The sequence below is a fragment of the Candoia aspera genome, chromosome 1 (assembly GCF_035149785.1).
Source record: "Candoia aspera isolate rCanAsp1 chromosome 1, rCanAsp1.hap2, whole genome shotgun sequence".
NCBI classification, from domain to species: domain Eukaryota; kingdom Metazoa; phylum Chordata; class Lepidosauria; order Squamata; family Boidae; genus Candoia; species Candoia aspera.
The window spans coordinates 60116891-60139372 of record NC_086153.1 but is presented as its reverse complement, the minus strand read 5'-3'; the positions used below and the strand labels follow the sequence as shown (position 1 = coordinate 60139372).

The 22482-nt window shown below is 39.4% G+C and overlaps 1 protein-coding gene across 1 annotated transcript in view; it reads right to left on the bottom strand.

The window, feature by feature from the left end:
- Positions 1 to 1368: 1368 nt before the first annotated feature.
- Positions 1369 to 22482, bottom strand: part of LOC134498631 (potassium channel subfamily K member 17-like) — a 33774-nt gene continuing 12660 nt past the window's right edge. Inside the window, exons 2-5 of the mRNA XM_063304791.1 lie at positions 16407 to 16518; positions 6036 to 6202; positions 2991 to 3159; positions 1369 to 1687 (exon numbers count right to left, since the gene is read on the bottom strand). Of these exons, the coding sequence (XP_063160861.1) occupies positions 1425 to 1687; positions 2991 to 3159; positions 6036 to 6202; positions 16407 to 16518 (711 nt within the window). The 3' untranslated portion in view covers positions 1369 to 1424. The remainder of the gene's footprint in view (positions 1688 to 2990; positions 3160 to 6035; positions 6203 to 16406; positions 16519 to 22482) is intronic.

Here is a 22482-nt window from a genome sequence, read left to right as displayed (position 1 = left end):
ATGGATGTATGTAGAAAATAAGCTAAGTAGAACCAACTCATACCCCATAAAATGCTGGGATAGCAATCAGCTGAAATTGGTTTAACATACATCAGGCACATTCATGGAGCATTTCTCTATTTATTCCCTTTATCAGGGCTACGAGGAAGGGGTCCCAGCTGGGCTCCCCCTCTCCCCAGTGAAATGAGTTATTCTATATCTCTAGCTAGAGGAAGCATATGGCCTCCATGTTTTTACTGTTTTTCATCTTGAGCACATTTTTAAAGGGAAGCTGGACAATATATATAATAAATAAAAATGCTCTCTTATTCATCATCACCATCATTTTCTAAAAATGCTTTGTATTATGTATATACAGCAGGACCCCTCATAGGGATTCTTTGGAAAAGTATAAGCATGATATATTAAAGAGAAGAGTGGCATCTAAACAAACTTAGAATCTAATTAATATAAGTGTGCAATTATACAATTACTCCCCCCCCTAATAACATGCTATGATATAGGCAGCCTTTCTGTTCTTTTCAACCCAAAGGAATGTTGGAAAGGTATTATATAATAGGGCTTAGCGTGCAGTCTGTCTGTTTTTCTATCAGCAGATAACTCTCCAAAAACTGAACAGAATGGGATTAGATTTGGGCTGGCAAAAGAAATTTGGGGCTGAAAATGGACCAAACCAGGCTGAGGAAAAAAAAGACCCAGAAAAAACATTCCCCAATTCATCCCCATGGGCAGCTGCTCAGCATGCTGCCAAGTGCTCCATTCTAAGCTGGGTGACGTGACCCAGAACACAGGCAGCTCACCCTGTGCTTTCCAGAACATACACATAGATACACACAGATGCAATGTGTTAAGAATGTAACACAGAAGAAGAATGTAGATGTGTCCTATGGCCACTGTTAATAAAGAGGTCTGGAAGAAATCCAGAACCTATGTGCTCCAGACTTTCCTTACTTCGGTAGCCTGAACAGAAATAACCTTGAGTTTTGAGGGGTTGGGATGGTTAATGGATGGAAGCTTGTAATCCATCTTCTATAAACTGATGCCTTTCACAGGTACTGATCTTTATTAAGTCCCAGAAAGCATGGAGGTGTGGAAGACTGTTGCATGCGTATAGCAACTGCAAGTACATCAGTGGGGATTGTGATGGTCACGGATTCCCAACTCGGATGCTCACAACAGAGTTTATCCTGCAGCATGTTTTTTCACTCCTCTGATAAAGCAATTTATTCCCCTGCCAAAAAGGTATCACACAAAAAAGCAGTTCCAGACCATTTCAAGGAACTATATGTGGATTTCCACTGTCAGCTGAGTGCCAAGTCAACTCCATTTAGATGACCCCCCAGGTAGCAACAATGAAAAAGCAAACATCTACCAATGTCTGTCAGATGCTTCCATTCTTCAGCAGAAGAATGCATATGCCAAATTCAATCCAGCTCCACAGGTTTTATGTCTTTCATGTCACATTTCTGCCCATCCTCTGGCTCCAAATTAACATTTTGGTTGCCATTCGTTAACTCCTGTTCTATGTTGTGACTCTTCCTCTTGCAGCGCTGGCAAAGGGTCCTAGAATTTTCTACTAAGCTGATGCAGAGATTGATGATCAGGGCTAGCCAGGCCATCCCAAAGAGAATCCACAGAGACACCACATTTTTATACCAGGCTGGGTAAGTACGCTCAGGGTTCATCCCTGTGAGGAAGAAAAATGTCAGGCTCTTAACAGATGCAGGAAGAAACCTAGTACGCAGTTTCAAAGGCACTTGGATAACAAGAAAACTAAAGCTTAAGCTGTGCTTAAGCTGTGGAAAATCTGGGTGGATGGGATACCACTTAGGTCAGCAACCAAGCCACAGAACATATTGGCTTGTGAGCACAAAATAAACTTCGAGAGAACTGCAGCTGAGAATGCTCAGTTCTTGCTCTAAATGTTTGTACTGTACACAGGAGAGTTAAATCAAGTAACAGACATCCCATTATGTCAACCCAACCTGAGTACCAAAATCATGAATACTAAAACTACTTTTATTGTAGGGTTACAGTAGCAGCATCCTGCAACTCTGAATGTGCCTCCCCCATCTCTGCTTTCATCCTAAAGAGAACTAGGGAGGGTCAAGTCTGAGACAGTTTTCCCAAATTACATTCCTGCTCTGGACCCAACCACTGCCTTGGCTGCTCCTCTTCTTCCTCTAGGTTATTCTCACAGCCCATTACACATTAACTGATGGCTTATATTTCAGGCTCTTCTGATCCTCACAAGGGATGCAATGCATCCTCACATGCTCTACATATGGAATATGCACTCTCTTCTTTTCTCCTGATGCTCGCTCTCTCTGTGTGGGGAAGATAGCATCCAAGGTCAGGGATACATCCTTGCTCTCATCACAATAGCTGCCCAGAGTCATTGAGAGTTGGGTGGCATACGAGATTAACTTATTATTATTATTATTATTACTACTACTACTACTACTACAATAGTGGCTGCATTTGTATTTTACATTAAGTCATAATGTGGTTTGTTTGTGTTTTAGAGGAGCCTGATAAATGGGATTTACACGCATTACTTAACAAGTTTTGTTTTCAATTCTCGTAAGTATGCAGCCATTTATATTAGCCTTCATCATATAATTGTTATTAGGCTGGAATAAAAATGGCTATCAACCAAGTCCATATTCTAGAATTTTATCCATATCTTCCAATTTAAACATCCATTAAATGTACCAGGCCGCTTTGCTGTCTCCAGAGTGAACTGTGTAAACAAGCACATAAAGGGCCCTCTTCTCCGGAGAATTTCACATTCAAGGAGGGCATACATTTTCACTGGAGACGAGCAAATGTTTGCTCTTCAGCCTTAAAATAGAATGAATTGGGATTTTATTGTCATTACTGAACTTAAACTTAAGAAGGTATATTTTTGTCCATGAGCATGTTTTCCTTTGAGTTACTGAGGAAATTGTAAATGACTGATAAAGTTTTAATAGGTGTAGAATACTTACCAATGACATAATCTCCAAAGCCTATTGTACTTAAAGTTATGAAGGAATAGTAGAACCCTACTTCATAAGTCCAGCCTTCTATGGCAGTGAACAACAGAGGTGGTAATAAAAGAAACAATAAAAGGCCAGCAACCAGGGCGGAGGTCCGTGTCAAGAGAGCTGCTCCCTTCTAGCAAGAAATTAAGAAACAAAGAATGTAGCTTAAATCAGATAGGAAGAAGGATATAGATTATAACTTTCATTTAAAAAGATACTGGAAGATGTGCATTGAATGAATCTGCAGCACACGTATGTAATCCTATTAAATTTCTGAGGAGGGCAGAAGACAAATATGTCAGTATTATTCATGGCAGATTCATCCTTCCCTGATCACCCAGTATAGTGCTGAAATTTTCCCCTGTTCCAGGGAAAACTTTCCTGAACAGATCTGGGAGACAATTGGAAGAGAAAGGCTCATTGCATGAGAGTCCTTGCATAATACTGTGTTTAGCCCACTGAACATGGGCCAAAGAACATTTTGATTCAAGTTCAATATGCACCATCTGAACTTGTCTTTTTTTTTGATGCAACATGCCAATTTCCTAAATGATTATTTAGTTCAGCTAAAAATGGGGATCTGGATTAAATATTGATGGTATTCACCCTTGCATGTCAGCTTCCCTGGGCTTGTAAAATCAAAGTTTCACATGATGGCCCAAACAGGAAAGTGGTTAATGTTGGTTTATTTATGTAAATATTAGAGTTTGCTTTGATCCTGCTGAGTAAACCAGCATTAGTCATTAGATTTCAGTTTCACACATAATGGGGAATTGTGGTTTGGGGAGATTAGGAATCCATGGGAAAGAGGAAAAGAACAGGAAGATGCAAATTGCCTTGACATTCATGCCTGGCTTTATATATTTAGATTTATTAGGCTACTGTGGATCTTGTACATCCTGGCTTTAGATATTTATTATGACCTCAAGATTCAGTCAGGTCTGCAAGGTATCTGATGTTTAGCCTAGCTAGGGCTGCAAAAACATAATGGCCACTAGACAACAGCAAAGAGTTAGAGCTTTCTGGGTCCCTTTGCTGCTATCTAGTGGTTGTCTGCACCTCAGATATGATATGCCTAAGCACAGCAGCAGAAGTCCTCAATTTACATTATCTAAAAAAAAAACACTTTCTAAACCTTATGTATGTGAAATTCTTTAAATATGGAAGCATCTGCCTGCTAAAAACATCAGAGCATTTTGAAGGCCCTTGAATGGTTCTTCTAAAAGCTAGCATGTGAAGATGTCAGTATATATCCTTCCTCATAAAGCCATGTTCTCTTGCCCCAAAACCTTGTGTCAGCAGAACAACCTTTTGCCAGTGTTTGCATGATGGCTGAGCCTACTTGGGTGATTTATGGAGAAGGACTGGTGGATAGGTGGTCTGGATTCAAAGACGCCCTTTGATCCCTTCAAATTTTCTAGGTTTGGACTTGTGACTCAGAGACCCCAACCTTACAAGCTAGAAATTGAATATTCTTCTTCTCAAAGTCTTCCAGGGAAATTAAATGCTATTTAAGCTAGGTTTAAAAGAAGATGATTAATAAGATATTGCCATAAAAACGTACTGAAAGAAAATTCTCACAAATGAGATACCACTACCAATTTTAGAGCAGAAATGTTTAAATTTCTCTAGCTTCCACTTATATTAACAAAACCACATTTTGCATTAAAAATAGATATGTGCAGATGGTCCATTTCTTTCTCCTTCAAGGTAAGAGGATCCTTCTGGGATTTTTGTGGGCCCACAAAGGTCTACATTTGTAAGTTGAAAAGAAAACATCCTCGACCAAAGCATGTTTTCCATTAACTTAATACATCTGCAATAAGCATTTGTAAATGTTAAAGTTCTGGATTGTGATTCATGCTAACTAGAGGCAATCAATGGAATAGACAGAATGCCTGAACTTGGGCTGTATCTGGCATTCCTCTGCAGAAGCTGATGTTGATACAGTAATCAGGCCCAAGCAAGGCCTAAACCTGCACAATTTTTCAGGAATACTGCAGATGCTATTTTATCATTCCTCCATTCAGGGAGAGAACAGGAGTGTGCATGTGCATCATGTTTTCTGGATACTTGGAGCTAGAGACAGCAGTGGGTAACCTGAGAATGTGAGGCTTATCCAGACATAATATAAGAACAAAACATGGAAGGGGGAAGACAACCTGGTAATGAACCAACTTTTTTATGACAGAAAACATACAGCAAAACCTGCTCTTTAGTAATGACTTATCTATCAGTGGAATTACAGTCAAATGCTTGACTACATTTTGGTGAGGCCTCTTTTTTCTCCACTGAATACATTTTACTTTTAAGATCGGGTATTTCTGGATGGAACCTATGACTCATGTTCTGCATAATGGTTCATCACTTTAATATAGCAGCAGCCCCAACATGTTCTAAAGTATAAAGTGTTATGAAAGAAAAATCTTTCCCCACCTCTGCATCATTCTGCTAGCTGGTGAAACATGAGTTAAAGGATGTTTTTGCCCTCATGTCCTGCTTATGGACTTCCTAGAAGCATCTAACTGGCCATTGTAGAAACTGTCTACAAAGGCTCTTCTTATTCTTCATTTTAAAAAATACCCCTATGGCTCAAAACACTTTTTAAAGTGTATATGTATTATGCTTCCTCACCCCTTTTACACAGAGTTTGTTGTAGTCTTCCTGCTGTTTAGGATTGTAGGCCTAGCAACTCCCTGGGGCTTGCTAGGTCTGCAATCCTAAACACACAAACACAGAATTAAGCCTAATTTAATTCAGTAGGAATTTGTTCTAAGTAAACACATTCTAATAGGCCATTAAACAAGAAGAAAATCAAGATTTACATCTGAAGTTTGAAGGCTGATCTGGATAGTTCTTGTTCTACACCGTAGCTCTGTCTACAACAAATTTAAGTCAAAGCATTAAATCAATGGCACTTTCATTGACATTCTTGCTTTTTTAGAAAATGGCATCAGTAAATTGTCCATGCTGGCCAAAGTGACCAGTAAGAATGCCTGCGCCTCTTACCTGCCAGTGGAACTTCTCACCCAGATAGAAGGCACATAGATGCACCCCAGAGAGCATCAGCTGTCCTATCCTGTTCAGAAGAATGAGGTTTAAGGGGATCCCGAAGAGGGCAAAGAAGATGCAGAACACTTGTGAAGTTACTGTACTGGGGCTCAAGTTGCCATAGCCTGAAAGAGGAAGAACAAAATAGTTCATTGGTATAACAGGAATTAACATGATAATGTAGCTGTAATCTATGTTAATGGTATCTGGCAAAAGTAGTATCTGCAGGCTTTGCAGAATTTCAGTTTAATAAGATTTTTGTCCATCATGTTACAGATAAGGGGGACAATGAGAAGCCATACATAGGGTAAAAGCCAAGAGATCAGAAGATTCTCAAACATCAAAAAAAGAACAGATGTATGGGAGAAATATTATAATACTAGGATTACAGAGAGAGCCAGTTTGATGTAGCAGTTAAAGCATCAGGCTAGAAACTGGGAAACTGTGAATTCTAGTCCTCCCTTAGGCACAAAGCCAGCTGGGTGACCTTGAGCCAGTCACTTTCTCTCAGCCCTAGGAAGGAGGCAATGGCAAACCACTTCTGACAAGCCTTGCCAAGAAAACACCAGGGTCTTATCCAGGCAGTCTCCGAGAATCGACATGATTGAACAGAATTTTTTTTTTAAAGGATAACAGAAACGAGAGGGAAAAAGTCCTTTACATGTAAAGTTAACTTTTGAATTTCAATGTAACTATGTAAGGAATGCCTAAGACCAAATAAAAGACTCAGATTCTAAATCAAGTTTAAGCTCTGGCTTTTATTTAGAATAGAATGCACACCAGTAAAAAGCTGAGAGTGAGGGAAGCGTGCCAAAAGCTGAATTAAATAGTCTCGCGCCAAACAGCGCTCCACCCCCACACTCCCCGGGTGTGCCCCACGAGTTCCACGGAGTGACAGGCCATCAAGACTTGATAGGTGAGAGGCCGTCCAGCCCCATTCGCCCCGGGCATCGCCCTGTTTATCTTCCTGCAAGGTAATGGTCCATTACCGGGCGATTAGACCTCGTCCTTGCCATCTTTGTTTTTGATCATGCACATTTTGGCCTGGAATTTACCTCTGATGTTTCTAATTTTCTGGAAGAGGTCTCTTGTCCTTCCTATTCTATTATCTTCTTCCACTTCCACGCATTGCTTGTTTAAAAATAATTCCTTATCTCTTCTGGCTAACCTCTGGAATTTTGCATTTAATTGGGCATATCTCCCCCTATCACTGTTGCCTTTTGCTTTCCTTCTTTCTTGGGCTACTTCTAGTGTCTCAGCAGACAGCCATTTTGCCTTCTTGGTTTTCTCTTTCTTTGGGATGTATTTTGTTGCTGCCTCCTGAACAATGTTGTGAACTTCTGTCCATAATTCTTCCGGGGCCCTATCTACTAAGTCCAGTCCCTTAAATCAATTCTTCACCTCCACTGCATATTCCTTAGGAATATTAGTGAGCTCATATCTAACTGATCTGTGGGTCTTCCCTAATCTCTTTAGTCTGATCCTAAATTGTGCAAGAAGAAGTTTGTGATCGGAACTACAGTCAGCTCCAGGTCTTGTTTTTACCGACTGTATAGATGTCCGCCACCTTTGGCTGCAAAGGATGTAGTCAATCTGATTTCGGTGTTGTCCATCTGGTGAAGTCCATGTATAAAGCCGTCTGTTAGGTTGTTGGAAGAGAGTGTTTGTTATGCAGAGTGAGTTGTCTTGGCAAAATTCTATCAGCCTATGTCCTGCTTCGTTTTGTTCTCCCAGGCCATGCTTACCTGTAATTCCAGGTGTCATTTGACTGCCCACCTTAGCATTCCAGTCTCCTGTGATGAAAATAACATCTCTTTTAGGTGTGTTGTCCAGTAGGTGCTGCAGATCCTCATAGAACTGCTTACTTCAGCTTCTTCAGCATCTGTGGTTGGGGCGTATATTTGGATCACTGTGATGTTAGATGGCTTGCCCTGAATTCGAATTGAGATCATTCTATCGTTTTTTGGATTGTATCCAAGCACTGCTTTAGCCACTTTACTATTAATTATGAAGGCTACTCCATTTCTTCTGTGGTCCTCTTGTCCACAGTAGTAGATCTGGTGGTCATTTGATGTGAAGTGGCCCATTCCAGTCCATTTCAGTTCACTGACGCCCAGAATGTGTATCTTTAATCTTGACATCTCCCCAATAACCACATCCAATTTGCCCTGGCTCATAGATCTTACATTCCAGGTTCCAATGGTGTGTTGATCCTTAGAACATCGGATTCGCCGTTCACCACCAGCACCGTCGGCCGCTAGCCGTCTTTTCGGCTTTGAGCTAGCTGCGTCATCACGTCTGGGGCTAGTTGAACTCATCCTCTGTTCCTCCCCAGTTGCATTTTGACCATCTTCCGACCTGGGGGTCTCATCTTCCAATGGTATACCAACATATCTCTGGTTGTACTGATCCATTTAGTTTTCACGGCAAGAATACTGGGGTGGGTTGCCATTACCTTCCCCAGGGATCGCATTTAGTCTGACCTCTCTGCCATGACCTTCCTGTCTTGGGTGGCCCTTCATGGTTTAGCTCATGGCATCATTGAGGTGCTCAAGCTCCAGCACCATGACAAGATAACAATCCTTTGCTGAAGTCTTAGTTATTTAAAGTAAAGGTAAAGGTTTCCCTTGACGTAAAGTCCAGTCGTGTCCGACTCTAGGGGGTGGTGCTCATCTCCGTTTCTAAGCCTTAGAGCCGGCGTTGTCCGTAGACACTTCCGGGTCATGTGGCCAGCATGACGACACGGAACGCCGTTACCTTCCCGCCGAAGCGGTACCTATTGATCTACTCACATTTGCATATTTTCGAACTGCTAGGTGAGCAGGAGCTGGGACTAACAGCGGGAGCTCACCCCACCGCGCGGTTTCGAACCGCCGACCTTCCGATCGACAGCTCAGCGGTTTAACCCGCAGCGCCACCGCGTCCCTTACTTATTTACTTTTTTTAAAATTCTGGATAGATCAATAAAGCAAAGAATAGTTCATTTTTCCTTCAGATGTATTACTTTAGAAAACTATTTTTTGCATGATTGATTTTTTCTCTATGTTACAAACTCTGGGAGTGGGAAAGTTGTGCCTAGTTGTAGCCTAGCCTCATCCAAGAAGCTAGATTTAAGGCTTTAAAATTTTGGAACAGAATTCAAAGTTATGACTCTCCACCCAGTTGCATTGTGCAGTAACACAGTCCAAATGAGATTTTACTACAAATTTCCACCTGTGACCCCAATAAAATTTAGTTCCATTTTTAACATCATGAAAGAATTTTGCATGAAGCTCTCTAGAAGGGTGAAACTCAGAAGGTCTGTACTACTACACCACAAGTATGATTTTCTTTGATCAGTTTCGTTTATATTGGCATGCACTTTTGTTAGCACAAGGGGTGAAGATAGCAAGCCCTGTACTAAAAGGACAATTATGACATCAATCCACAATACACAAATAGAAGCTGTTCTAAAACTGGATTATGTGGGAAAATGATATGGTATATTTTAAAAACCAGTTTTAAAAGCAGCCTCAGGGTGCAAAAAGAAGATGCATACAGGATGTCCATAAACTCCCAAAGCTCAGACCAATGTAATCCAATGACACTTCATTCATAACTTTGATTTTCTTTCAAGCAAGAAATTAGAATGACCCTAAAAATCCTAAATACATTTTCCCTTCCATTTATCTCATGTTTGAAGAGTAAGGCACAGAATAGAGCAATGGCCCATACTTAGACAAAGCTAATGATCTAATTTGGCATTTTTTATACAAAAGGCTCTTTAAAATTAGGCTAGGCAACATCTGCCAATATAATAATTTCTTATTCCTATCTTATTGAAGAGTAGCACTTTGAAATTGCTGTTTTGGAACTTTTGCAGATATTTACTTAGCACCTCTTGGTGGTGAGTATTAAATTGTTGAATTGCAGTTTTATCAAAAAGTTCAGTTGGGTCACCTGTGGCTTGCATCAGTGAAATGAAACATTTATTCTAGTACATATATTAACTTGTTTACAAGGGCCAGGATGTTTGAATTATCACCACTACTTTGTGAATGAGCACCATAATGATTTTCCAGATATTTAGACTGCACTCCTATAGTTCTTGGCATGCCAAACCGAGGCCATTGGGATTTTTGGATTTCTTCAAGACTGGAAAAAAAAAGGGAAGCTTGTAAATTCCTTCCATACAGCTATAGATAGATTCATAACCAATTTTTCTTGGGAGTATCTGATGTTGGGTCGTTCTGATGGCACCCTGAAATAGAGTATGAATCTACAAGAAGTAAAGCCCTTCCATCTGGTTTCCTCACCTCTATTTAAGGGTGTAAAAACAAACAAACAAATGGAAAGGCAAGAAAAATAATATCTTCCTTTCTGTTCTGCCACCAGAAGCTGCTCGCTATTTTAGAGAAGGCAGTTCTTCTACCTTTGGACTTCCTCCACTACCAACCAGAAGGAATGTTCTGCCTGGCTCAAATGTAATTGCCGCAGTCTGCCCTACATCAAATACTTCCCCTCTGTGATCAATTAGCTGCCCTTGCGGAAGCAAGTTCATTCTGCAAGACTGGTTAGCTTACGGTCATGGAATGGGGAGCTTGTGGGATGATGAACTTGGGAATAACTGTGAATTCAGTTATATATAGAACAGAACAAAACCTAAACAAAAGAACTGAAAGGTGATCTTCAGGCATAAAGTGATGTAAGTTGCTGTGGCAAAAATCCTGGTTACTCAGTATAACCTGAGGGCTGTTCCAATTTGATCAATGAAGTGTTCTATCCCATATGACATTTTGGACTCCTTGTTTTTACAGCCTGTTCTTCTATAAAGTTAACTCAGGGTGTCACTTGATTCTGAAACAAAAGAGTAAGATGTTTATCCAGTAAGACTGGATCTACAGAGTGGTCATGGTGACTGGCAAGGTAAATATAATATAAGCCAACTACTCTGTTTGAGAATAAAAAGTATTATCAGCTGGGTTGGCACTTTTGTTATTGATATATTACTTTAGTGGATGTACAGGTTGTGAAAAAAGAAGCTAGGTAGGTAGGATTGTCCACTGGGGCTGCAAAAAGGTCAGCAAATGTTTAGGCATGTTCAAACATGGCAGACAACAGAACATACGGATGCACCACTTCTTAAAAACTAAGCCAGATCACAAACTAGATTCATATATTATACTAAACCATGGTTTAACAAAATTTTATTGGATGTATTACAATTGGCTGGGTCTGCACAACACACTAATTTTTAAGCTATCTTCCAAGGAACACCAACATTTTTTAAACAACTTGACGATATTCTGCAAGTACCTTCAGAATCATTGTAGGTCTTACTATCTTCCTCTTCAACATATCTTTGTGAAAATTGGATTGTAAACACTTACTCCAACCAAGGACACATACTGAAACAGAGTGTAACATGAAGCCTAAGGTTTGTTCAGCACTCACTCCCAACAGTTATGAAATACATCATCATATTCTAGCTCATGCATCCCATTAAGATTTCTAATTAATATATTAAAGGTAAGGAAAAAATAAAGAATATTATTTAAAGATGTTTTATTTCAACATTCCTTTTATTTGTTTCCTTTTTAAAGAAACAGTAATAGGAGTTCCTTATTTTTAAAAAAATGTATAAATTAGCATTCTCTGGTCTTGAAAATTTTAAGGAATTCTGCACTAACCCATAAGTCCTAATTCAGAAAGGTTTGTTTTCTTTATTTATTAAATTTATATGGTTCACACAGCAACCAAAAAGCTCTGACATAGTTTATTTTTGGCTTAGTTGGTTGTGTGAACTAAGCCACACTGTACTGGATCCTAGAATTTTTCATCTCACTTGTCTGTTCCTACCTATCACTCACTAAGCCATATGCTGGCTGGAGAATTCTGCAAGTTGAAGTCTACACATCTTAAAGTTGCCAAGGTTGAGAAACACTGCCCTAAAGAGTCTTAAGAGAATGACCTTATCCTTTCTCCAGTTCTCCCATCCATACACTGTACCAATCCCTGCTTCCAACCAGCTGCTGCTATTGCTGGCACAAGCATATCTAAACTCAATGGACAGTTCTAAAATGTCTCTTAAGCTCAGCTCCAAGTATTTCTGAGATTTAAGCACAAGGCAATCTTTTTGAGATGTTGACTGAGTAATGCAAGCAATCTTTGTATGTTAACAGGGAACAAAGATTATGTATTACCATTGGACTAGTTACAGGCCCATAAAATGTTCCAGAGAGTCACGGTGTACTGCATACACGCATTAAAGCTATCATATATGGACTGTAAAAATCCAGATGACCAGTAGAGGGAAGAAAAGACTTCTAATGTTCAGCATTTCTTTGTGTCCATCCAGTGGTCATCCAATATTTTGCAGCCCAGATGGGGTGGCTCTAATACACACACATCAGAAAAGAATACCTATTGAAACAGCTTCTGTGCTGATTCTTCCTTTGATCAGAAAGAATACATATGTAGGGAACAACCTTCCTATCATTTCTGCTGGCAGGATATACCAAGCACATTACAGAGAGTGATGAACAGCTCAGGAATGGCATGTGATTTCTACCGCTCTGTTCATCAGCTAGTTTCCTTTCTTTTCTCCCCCTACGCCCAACTTAATATGGCTGGGAATATGCAGGGGAAGGTAAATTAATTTAGAAGAGATCTACCAGTTTATTTCTGAAGTTTTCAGAACTCTTGGATAACTCCAGCTCTTCCCAGATTTTCCCAAAACTCAGTTCCCATTCTAAAATACAATGAGCATGCCCACCTCTTTTGTATTACATTAATTTGGCAGATTAGGATATAATGTATTATTTTGTCACGTATTGTATGGTAAAGTCTAATCAATTCAATTATGAATAATGAATATGGTCAACTGAACTTCCTGAAAATCATATCCCAACAAGACCTAAGTTACACCGCACCCCAAAATTAAAAAGGATTTCCTCCTTAAAGCTACTTGTGGTAATTAGCCACAATAGCTTTATGCTCTTTCTTCAGAACCAAAGGCAGCGGGTGGAAAACTGACAGTGAAGGCTACTGGGTTAACGTCATGTGTAGAGGCTTCCCAGGACATCTGGTAGACCAGCAGGGGAAACAGATTGCTAGATGGGATAGCCTTGTAAGCTGGACCAGGACAACTTTTTTATTTTCCAGATCCACAAACAGCTAAATTTTAACCTTATTTTAGAGATGCAGTTAGTGGGTTTGGTATAATGCTTTTATTATCTCAGTAACTTCAACTGTTTCATAATCAGCAGACATAGGAAAGAGGGTGTATGATTATATATTTGATTCCTGGAACACTAATGACCAAATGCTAAACTTTCCCATTAACCCTGTGCTGCCATCTAGTGTCTACAAAGTGATAATAATTGTGGCAGACCCAAATCCGAAACCTCATTTTATGTATTACGCTCTGATCTTTCTTTCAAATGCATGTTCCCAGACACAAGAATGGACCCTATACTAAAACTCTTCATAAAGCAACATGGAAGAGTCAAGCATTTTTCTTCTGTTTAATCTCTCTCCAAATTCCATAATGTCTCAATGGTGTAAACTATGAACGGAGAGGCTCAGCCCAGGCCGGCTTGAGCTGAAGATTGCACATGCCTTTGACACAGCTCAATCCAATGCAGAAAGTGGATCTACCCTTGGATTCACCTTCAACAGCCACTCAGCAAGTGTCACTCACAAAGACTGCCACAGATGGACTAAGGAGCCTGGATCTATGCAGCTAGTGAGATCTGCATTCAAGTGCACACTTGCGGTACACTTTCAAAATCTTTGTTTTACAAAGCTGACTGAAAGGATGGTTCTAATACTCCTGCTGCCATTGTTCTGTCTGAGCTGGCTCAAGCAAAAGATTTCAGATTTCCTTCTGTTTAGAAGGATTCTGCTGAGTAGAAGCTACACAGTTTAGAGAATCTTAGTTTTCTGAGAACATTAATCTGTTCCCTTGAAGGCTCAGACTTAAGGAAAGCAAGCAAGTCTGCCCCAGACAAGTAAACATTTTCATCTGGCTGCCAAAGCTGAAAATCATAGGAAGGCTGCTTCAATTCACAGCTGTAAACTCTTGACAATTGGATTGACAAACTCTTCTATTAAAAACATTGAATTGGGTGTTAACTTTTCAAAGGGCTACAGATGCTGCACTTCTGTTCTCAGAAGTGAACTGGCAGCAGTTAAATGTTTTCATTTTCCAAATGGCTTCATTTAAACTTCCCTTCAAGTGCTTGAAAAATGGTTGCTGTTAGCCTCTTTAAGGATTTATGTGCTTAACTGGGAGTCAATAGTTAGATTTTTAAAACACTGGAATAGCTGCATGAGAAGTAGAAGTTTAGTTTATGTATCCCAAGAATTTTCAGAAAAGGAGTTTTCTGCATATATCCCAATGCAATTGTGCATGGAAAAAGCATAATTTGGGGAAGCACAGAATACAGTCCATGGTATGCTTCAAGTCCTCTAATTTAGTCTTATTTGAGTCAAATGTGCTGTTCAAATGATGATTAATCATTAAACTCCTAGAGAATGCAGAGTAAGATAGCACTGCCATCTTGTGACTTGTTAGGTACAAAGCCAAGAGTTAAAATGCCATGCACGTTGCTGATTTTTTTCCCATGTAAGACCTGCTGCACAATATCCCTTTGAGGCCCAATTCATACATCTTAAACTAGATCTTGGTAGGTAGACATGGATACAGAGATGCATGGCATACAGCTGTTTTCCTTTTACGACATAGGAAGGGGAGAGCCGTGAGGCCCACAGGCTGACTCTTCCTTACTCTTTTGCTCTTTATTGGGTTCTCTGTTGTGCATAGCATAGATTTTACATCCACCCAGGATGAGTGTCCACATGCCTGCATTCAAAATATGACAGACAACAAACAGCACAAAAAGAGCAAGCTGCAGAGTGAGGGAAAAATATACACCTCCTCAGATCCTGTAGCCTGAAATAGCAATGTTACTGATATTGTTCACAATCAGAGAAACTGTATGTATGTGCCTGCATTTACCTACAAAGAGAAAAAAATCAGCCATTGAAAGGACCGAGTAATATGATACGAAGACGGGAATGTATTACCACCCTAGGCCATGTCTTTGGTGAACGATTTGTCCTCTGTAGCCCACATTCAGATTATTTGTGTATTCAAAGGGGACAGAGTATCCAAGATAATATTTGAGTCTTCAAGGCTGTGAACAAACATCAAACAGCCATAATCAAGGATCAGTTGTTTGTGGTGAGCAGCACATTTTGCCCTATCTAGGCCACTCCCCATGGGTTTGGATCAAAAACTCTCATGGCCAAGATCTCTTAGCATGTTACTTTCTTAAAAATTTCTTAGATTTATAAACCAAGATTTTGGCGTGAAAGGTGAGCAAGATGCCAGGGATTCCAGTCTGATTTATTTAGCATTTAGCATTAATGTTAAATAAACCAGAGACAGAGATTTCCTTTTCCATTTAGTCACGATTGGCAGAGATGCACCAGGTAGATGCAGTGTAGGAGTATGTACCAGTCCTGTCTGGGTTTGAATTTATGATGTGCAACCCAAGCCTGCCATTTCAATACCGAGCTCTCTTCAAAGGCAACACCTTGCCCTATTTAAGGAATGCCTTTTAAAATGCAAACAGCATAGCTAATAATCTCTTTTAGGCAAGTAAGCAAATCAAATCAAATAAAAACAGTATCAGTGACTACTAATTGTGCTGGTTGTATGCTAATTCCAGACTAGGAGGAGGCATTATGCTTCTAAATGCTGGTGGCTAAAAAACTGCAGCAGTTAAAACCATGTCCTGCATTTCCTGCTTGTAGGTTTCTCAGAGGCACTTGATGGGTCATAGCTGGAAAAAAGAACTGGATTCAATCAGCTTTTGGTATGATCTGGCATATGTTCCTAGTTATTGGGGTTACAGTCCTGTGACAGTCCTTTTCTGAAACTGGCATTTGCTTTGAGTGAAATCTTCACTGCCCCCTGCCGGTACTATGTGGATGACTGAGCTGATTTATTTATTTGTTTGTTTGTTTATCTAATTTATCCCTGCCCATCTCCTCCTGTCGGAGGCCTCTGGGCGGTTACACTATATGCATAGCTAAAAATGTGCAACTTAAATGCAAAGATTCCTTTAGAGTCACAGCAGAGATTATTTGTGGATTATCATGCATTTTAGTTAAGTTTTCCACTGAACACAAAGCAAAGCAGCAGGAGAAAGATGAGGAATATTCCAAGGCTTTCCTTCTTCAGGTGTACCTCTCTGCTATGGAATGGGGTAAAAAGGCTTTGTTTCGTACTGTAACTTATTTTACATCATTTTCTCCAAACAAGTACACCGTGACTCCTACCGATGGTTGTTACTGCAGAAACCGAGAAAAAGAAGGAGCCGGCAAAGTCCCATCTGCCCAGGCTTGTATTTCCTTTAAGGTAAAGGCCACTCTTGTAGGCTTGGATGATACTCTGTGAAAAAGATTAAAAAAAGAGATGTAAAGGATGAGGATTTCTGCCCACAAGGTGGTCCAAAGCTGCAATTCTATCCACGCTTTCCTGGAATAAGTTCCCCTGAACTTGGCCTTAGTTCTGAGTCAAGATAAGTAACTTTCCTTTGAAAATTAGTTAATATTCTCTGTTTAGCTGACTTGACAGGAATTTAATATGTTGCCCCCACCCCCACCCCCACCCCCACCCCCACCCCACCATTCCCCTTTAAGGAACTAGCAGAATTCCTGCTATATAATTTTGTAATAATGAATATAACTTTGAGTGACAAACTACCAACCAAACCTTAAGAGAATGGACTTTATTTTAAAGGATTCTCTATTGCTCATCCCTCAGAGAAGCAGATCTCAAGGCAGTGTATAAAGAAAATAAAAGATAAAGCAAAGAGTGAACAGCTGAAACCATATCATAGTTAAAAAGCAATTACAATGTGCAGGCAAGGGAAAAACCCCTAATTAAATGGCACCTAAAATACAACGTAAATCCCAGAAGCAGATTTAAGAAATGAGGCCCTGCCACAGAATGGTCCTCTCCTTCTGAAGGCCTTCAGGAAGGGATATCTTCTATGATCTTAATTAATGGATAGGCTGGTTTGTTAAATAAAGGTTATTTACAAAGATGCAGGCCAATTTCTAGAAATAAAACTCTTTCCTTCTTGATCCATTTACCCTATAGTAACACAGAAAGGCAAAGAGCCAAAACTCTCACCCAAATCTAACTCCAACCGTTGTTATGGGGATAAAAATGGGGTAAACTAAAAAAAAGCAGTATACCAGACTCTGAGTTCCATAGAAAGAAATATAATAAATAAGCAGTTCCATTAAAGCCACCTAGAACTACTTTTGCCATTAAAGTTGGACTCCCTGTTGACTGGGATGGAGCTGGCATAATGTTAACGAGCGTCTTGAGTTTAGAGAAATGTGACTGCTAAGAAGCAAATGTGTGTTCTAAAGCACAATCTGTAAGGCCAATTGTGATTTTGTTAGAACTTCCAGTATTGATATGGTGGATCATTCAAATGTCCCCAATTTCCATTAGTGGCTTGTGGAATTCCAGTCCTTTCTGTCTAGTCATACAGGATGGCCACCAAGAATGCTGCTCTTATTTCACAGACATTAGATTGTGGCTATATGACTGGTAGGAAACAGTTTCAGTTGTTTTACAGTAATACTGACAAAATTTAGAATGAGCTGCTTCTCATCTGATTCTATATCAAGGAACAATGGATAATGGATCAGACTAGTGGAGAGACTAAACTGAGAAAACTGGAGTTACAGAACCTCCTGAGATCCTTGAAAGAGAAGATACACTTGGGATCCACTGTAGTGAGTTCTCCTTTGATAAAGATCATCAAACAGTGGCAGGATGGTCATCTGTCAGAGATGCTGTAGTAGATCCTGTACCAAGCAGAGGGTGCATTAGATTACCTCTAAACTACCTCCCAATTCTATGATTTTATGATCTATGGGCTGCATTTTTACACACTGGATTAGGTAAGAGTTTGTCTTGTTTTATGCTATCTTACTTTTTCATGAGATGAGCAGACTGTCATTGTGGCTAGAACATTTCTCATGAGTTTATTTATTGCATAGACTTCTTGGATAATAAGAACTTGACCCTTTAGAGCAATGAATAGCAACCTGGTGTCTCCATATGTTTTCAATTCATCATTTCTCCTGTCTTCCCCAACCTGATGCTATGCTGGCAAGGGATTATAGAAGCTGAAGGTCTAACAAAGGAATGTAACCTTCTGTTTGGACAGCATTTCCATCTTATCAAGACTGAAAGGTTTATTTGTCTGCATCTAGCATTTTAGATACCGCTTTGGCACATCTATTGACTTACTCGCAAAGCTGAAAAGGCAAGATTCATTAGTATATCACTGAAAGAAGTATTGATGCCATTGGCATAATTGTGACAGCTCTTCCCCATAGATCATAAAATCATAGAATTGGAAGGTAGTTTATATTGGTAATCCCAGGGTTACCAAGGATGCTTGCACAATATATTATAAACACAATGACATTAATAAAATTATTGCTGTTTTACATATAGCAATCATCTAATGATTGTGAAGGAACAGTGATTTATTACCACCTTTTAAATCTTTACATAAACATATGTGAAGATGTCTAAAGCAGCCAGACACATGGAAACACCGGAATGAAGACTCGCATGTATACTTCCATATCATTTCTCCAGGTTAGCCTTACCTGTGCTGCAAGTGAATGCTTGCATCTCTTTCCAGTATCTTTAGTGATGGCTATGAATGACATGTACTTTGGAACAACTGTCCACTTAATATAATAAACTCACAAAATCTCCTTCAAATTAGAACTGTTTCATTCCTTATCTGTATGTGATCATCTTTTGCTATGTTAGTATTTTAGCCCTCTTCTTATTTGCCCAAACATATGGAGGCTAAAGTGAGCTTGGGCATGCTTGGGATAACCCTACTGCCACAAATCTTAAACCTTGCCAAGAATAATAAGATAAAGAATGGAATTTTAGTTACATTCAACCAAATATGAGAAGTTCTAGAGGGTAGAACCTGTGCACACAGGACATAGGGAGCCTGGCCAGCATATGCAGTCTAATCACAATCCTTTTTCATTCACATGAACATGAAGCCAAACATAAAGCCAAAGATGGCTTGTCTAAGGATGCAAGCCGAACATACTTGGCTAGGAATAAACCCATTGGACTAAGCAAGATTACAATGCATGCTGTAAATCACATTTGAATCAAAGCTTTTTTTTTTTTTTTTAAAAGAGAAAGCTAAAGTTGAGAATGGAGTGAGTCAGGAATGCTATTGTTTTGAAGGTAACTGGCCTTTGCCTTTTCTAGGTGAAATTCTGATTTCTTAGCCATAGTAAAACAGAGAATAACAATATTCAAGGTAAATATTAATCTTGAGGTTATGTTTAGGTACACAGGAAAAAGGCCATAAATCTTAATTGCTTCTAGTCACAGAGCTTGTACCTCAAGATCTCTCCTATACTGATAACAAACTTGAGAAATCCAACAAACAAAGCTATCTGAAAATATCCTTGGGATCCCAATAAAATGTTTAGTGTCAAAGCCATACGACAACACTAAGAAAGATTCCTGTTGCTTCTGTTCAAACCCATTAATTAGATCCACACCAACATGGTATAAACTATTCTTGCTGTTGAAATTGCAATGCCTTTCTGTGTGGACTTCAACTCCCAGAATTACCCATGCTGGCTTCAGTTCTGGGAAGTCCACACAGCTTAAAGTTGCCAAGGTTGAGAAACACTGACTGTATATGTCTGAGGAAAGTACACACATACAGGTCTTCCTCAGACCTACTCACAGGTAGCCATCACTCTTTAAACATCATCTTAGACCTGCAGCAAAATGTCTGGGTGATTAAAATTGCAGTCCAGTGCATATTTACTGGGAGAGAGGGGACAGGATGCTAAGTATTTTGGGGGGAGATGGGCGGTGATGGAAATTTGAAATATAAATAAATAAATAAATAAGTATTTCATAAACTTCAGCTCTAGATTGACATATATAATAAATAATAAACCTGGATTCCAGGAAATCCTCTTATAAATGTGTGATCTGTTCATTTCCATTTGTCTCATCCTGTTAAATGAGAACTGTGGAACAACAAACCAGAGCTGTTTTCGAGATGGGTGGTGGAAAAATACAATAAATAAAATAAATTAGAATGTTGTTTAAACTGGGAATGATAAAACTAAGCTTAGCAACCTGGATTATAAAAAAGCTGGGTTTATTGGTTGGAACAGCATACTGAACATTTCAGATTTGTTTAATTGCTCATGCTGCATGAAGGAACTAAATATGCTAATGAATCAGCACACTGGCCCTTCACAGTAGGTAGGAGTTTGCAGAGCCCCTGCCCCTACTGACATTTTTGCATAAATTTGGCCAACATGGAAGCAGTCTTCCCCATTTTTTTGAAAATAATATTTTTATTTATTCATTTTATTTATTGAAATTTATTGGCCGCCCAACTCCAGTGGACTCAAATATGTGGATCTATGATCTCTTTTGTACTGCATTAATCTTTAGTGATATTATGTCACAGTATAGCTGGGATGGATGCTCCAGCAATATTATACTTCTTTTGGGGAGACTTCAGTTTGGCAGCACATCAGGAAGATGTCTAAATGATTTTATTCACTTTCCCTCCTTTCATGATTTCATTCAGTTAAGCAGTCAATTCTTCCATCCTTCAAGAATTTTAATATGGTGATAGCAGTAGATAAGGATAGCCACCAGCTGGGCTATAAAGGCTTCTGCTTTTTAAGTATTTAAAGGCAAAAGGATGCTATACAAATGCAGTTTTCTGCATCAGAATGCACCTGACTTCTCCTACCTGCTATTTAGTAAGAGCTTGCTTTGATTTGAGAGCCAGTTTGGTCTAGTGGTTAAGGTGCTGGGCTAGAAACCAGGAGACCGAGAGTTCTAGTCCTGCCTTAGGCATAAGAGCTGGCTGGGTGACCTTGGGCCAGTCACTGTCTCTCAGCCCAACTCACCTCACAGGGTTGTTGTTGTGGGTAAAATAGGAGGAGGAAGGACTAATGGGTATGTTCGCTGCCTTGAGTTATTTATAAAAATAATAAGGGCAGGATAGAAAATAAAATAATTTTTTTAAAAATTCCCAGTTATCAACCCAAAGGCAACTAGAGACATTATTTATTATAGAGCTGTTCCAGTCTATAAAAAGTAAAGTTCCATGCAGTTTATTAAGCTTTATCATGGAGAAACCTACATACAATGGCATGGCCCACATGGCATGCTACACCACTGTTATCAATGGATCCTTGGATAAATCAACATTTGTTAGATTCACACAATGACATGCCACAACCCATGATTTAGAAACCACAAAGGCTGCATCTATATAAGCCAAAAATTGAACGAACTGTGTCCTGGCTTAGCATAACATGTAACTTCTGTATTAGAAATTTTGTGCATATAGAGAATGTACCACATATGCCAAGTAAAGACTATGAGTAATCATAGTCATTGCTATTCTCTGAGATCAGCAGAGCAGGAGTCACTAGTCAAATGATACTAATATATTTCGTAACTTGAAATGCCACAGCTAATTTTGCTGTCTTGCTAACATGTGAATTGATGCCATGTTCATGATTATGTTACAATATTACGGTGCTACTTATGTAAAATCTCAAGACTTAGTGTAAATGACATCACAGTTCACATGTCATCCTAAGCCACAGTTAAATCAGAGTTTACTGCATAAGCAACTACTGGCTCACTTTATGCACCACATGAAGTCATAAGCTATGGTTTATAAAATACTTCATAGCTTAGCAGGATGCATAAATCCAGTCAATAACCTTTATTTATTTTTACAAATCCTACATTTCAAAGAGTCTACATTTTACACCTGCTGTCTCTAATCTCACACCTGCACAGTAGGACCATATTCCTACAATAAAGTTATTTGGAGGGTGCATGCCACGACTAAATGAAGCTGAAGTCAATAGTGAGTGAGCCCAGAACCAAAACTGTGTGGGTCCATTCATTTGTTGATTTCCTCTTCTCTTGCTTATTCTCTCATACTTTCCTTCTCTCTCTCTTACACACAAGCATGTTTAGCAGCCATCAGAAAAAAAAGGTAATTAATCCTTGCCAGACAACTGAATTGACCAGCTGCAGAGAGATTCCAACAGCTGACTGAAGGCTTCCATAAAATGAGACCATAGATTCCATGTGACCCTAAGGCTGCCAGTTGCACATCCTGAACCTAAAAGCTTTCAGATAGGAGAACTAAGAAAGATGTTTTCTAGAGATTTAGTCAAGCCACCTCCCATCAGAGTAAATAATGCTGGAGTTGGATGGATCATTGGATAGATAGATCATACACTGTATAAGAAGCAGCCTGGGTCAAAATACACCATG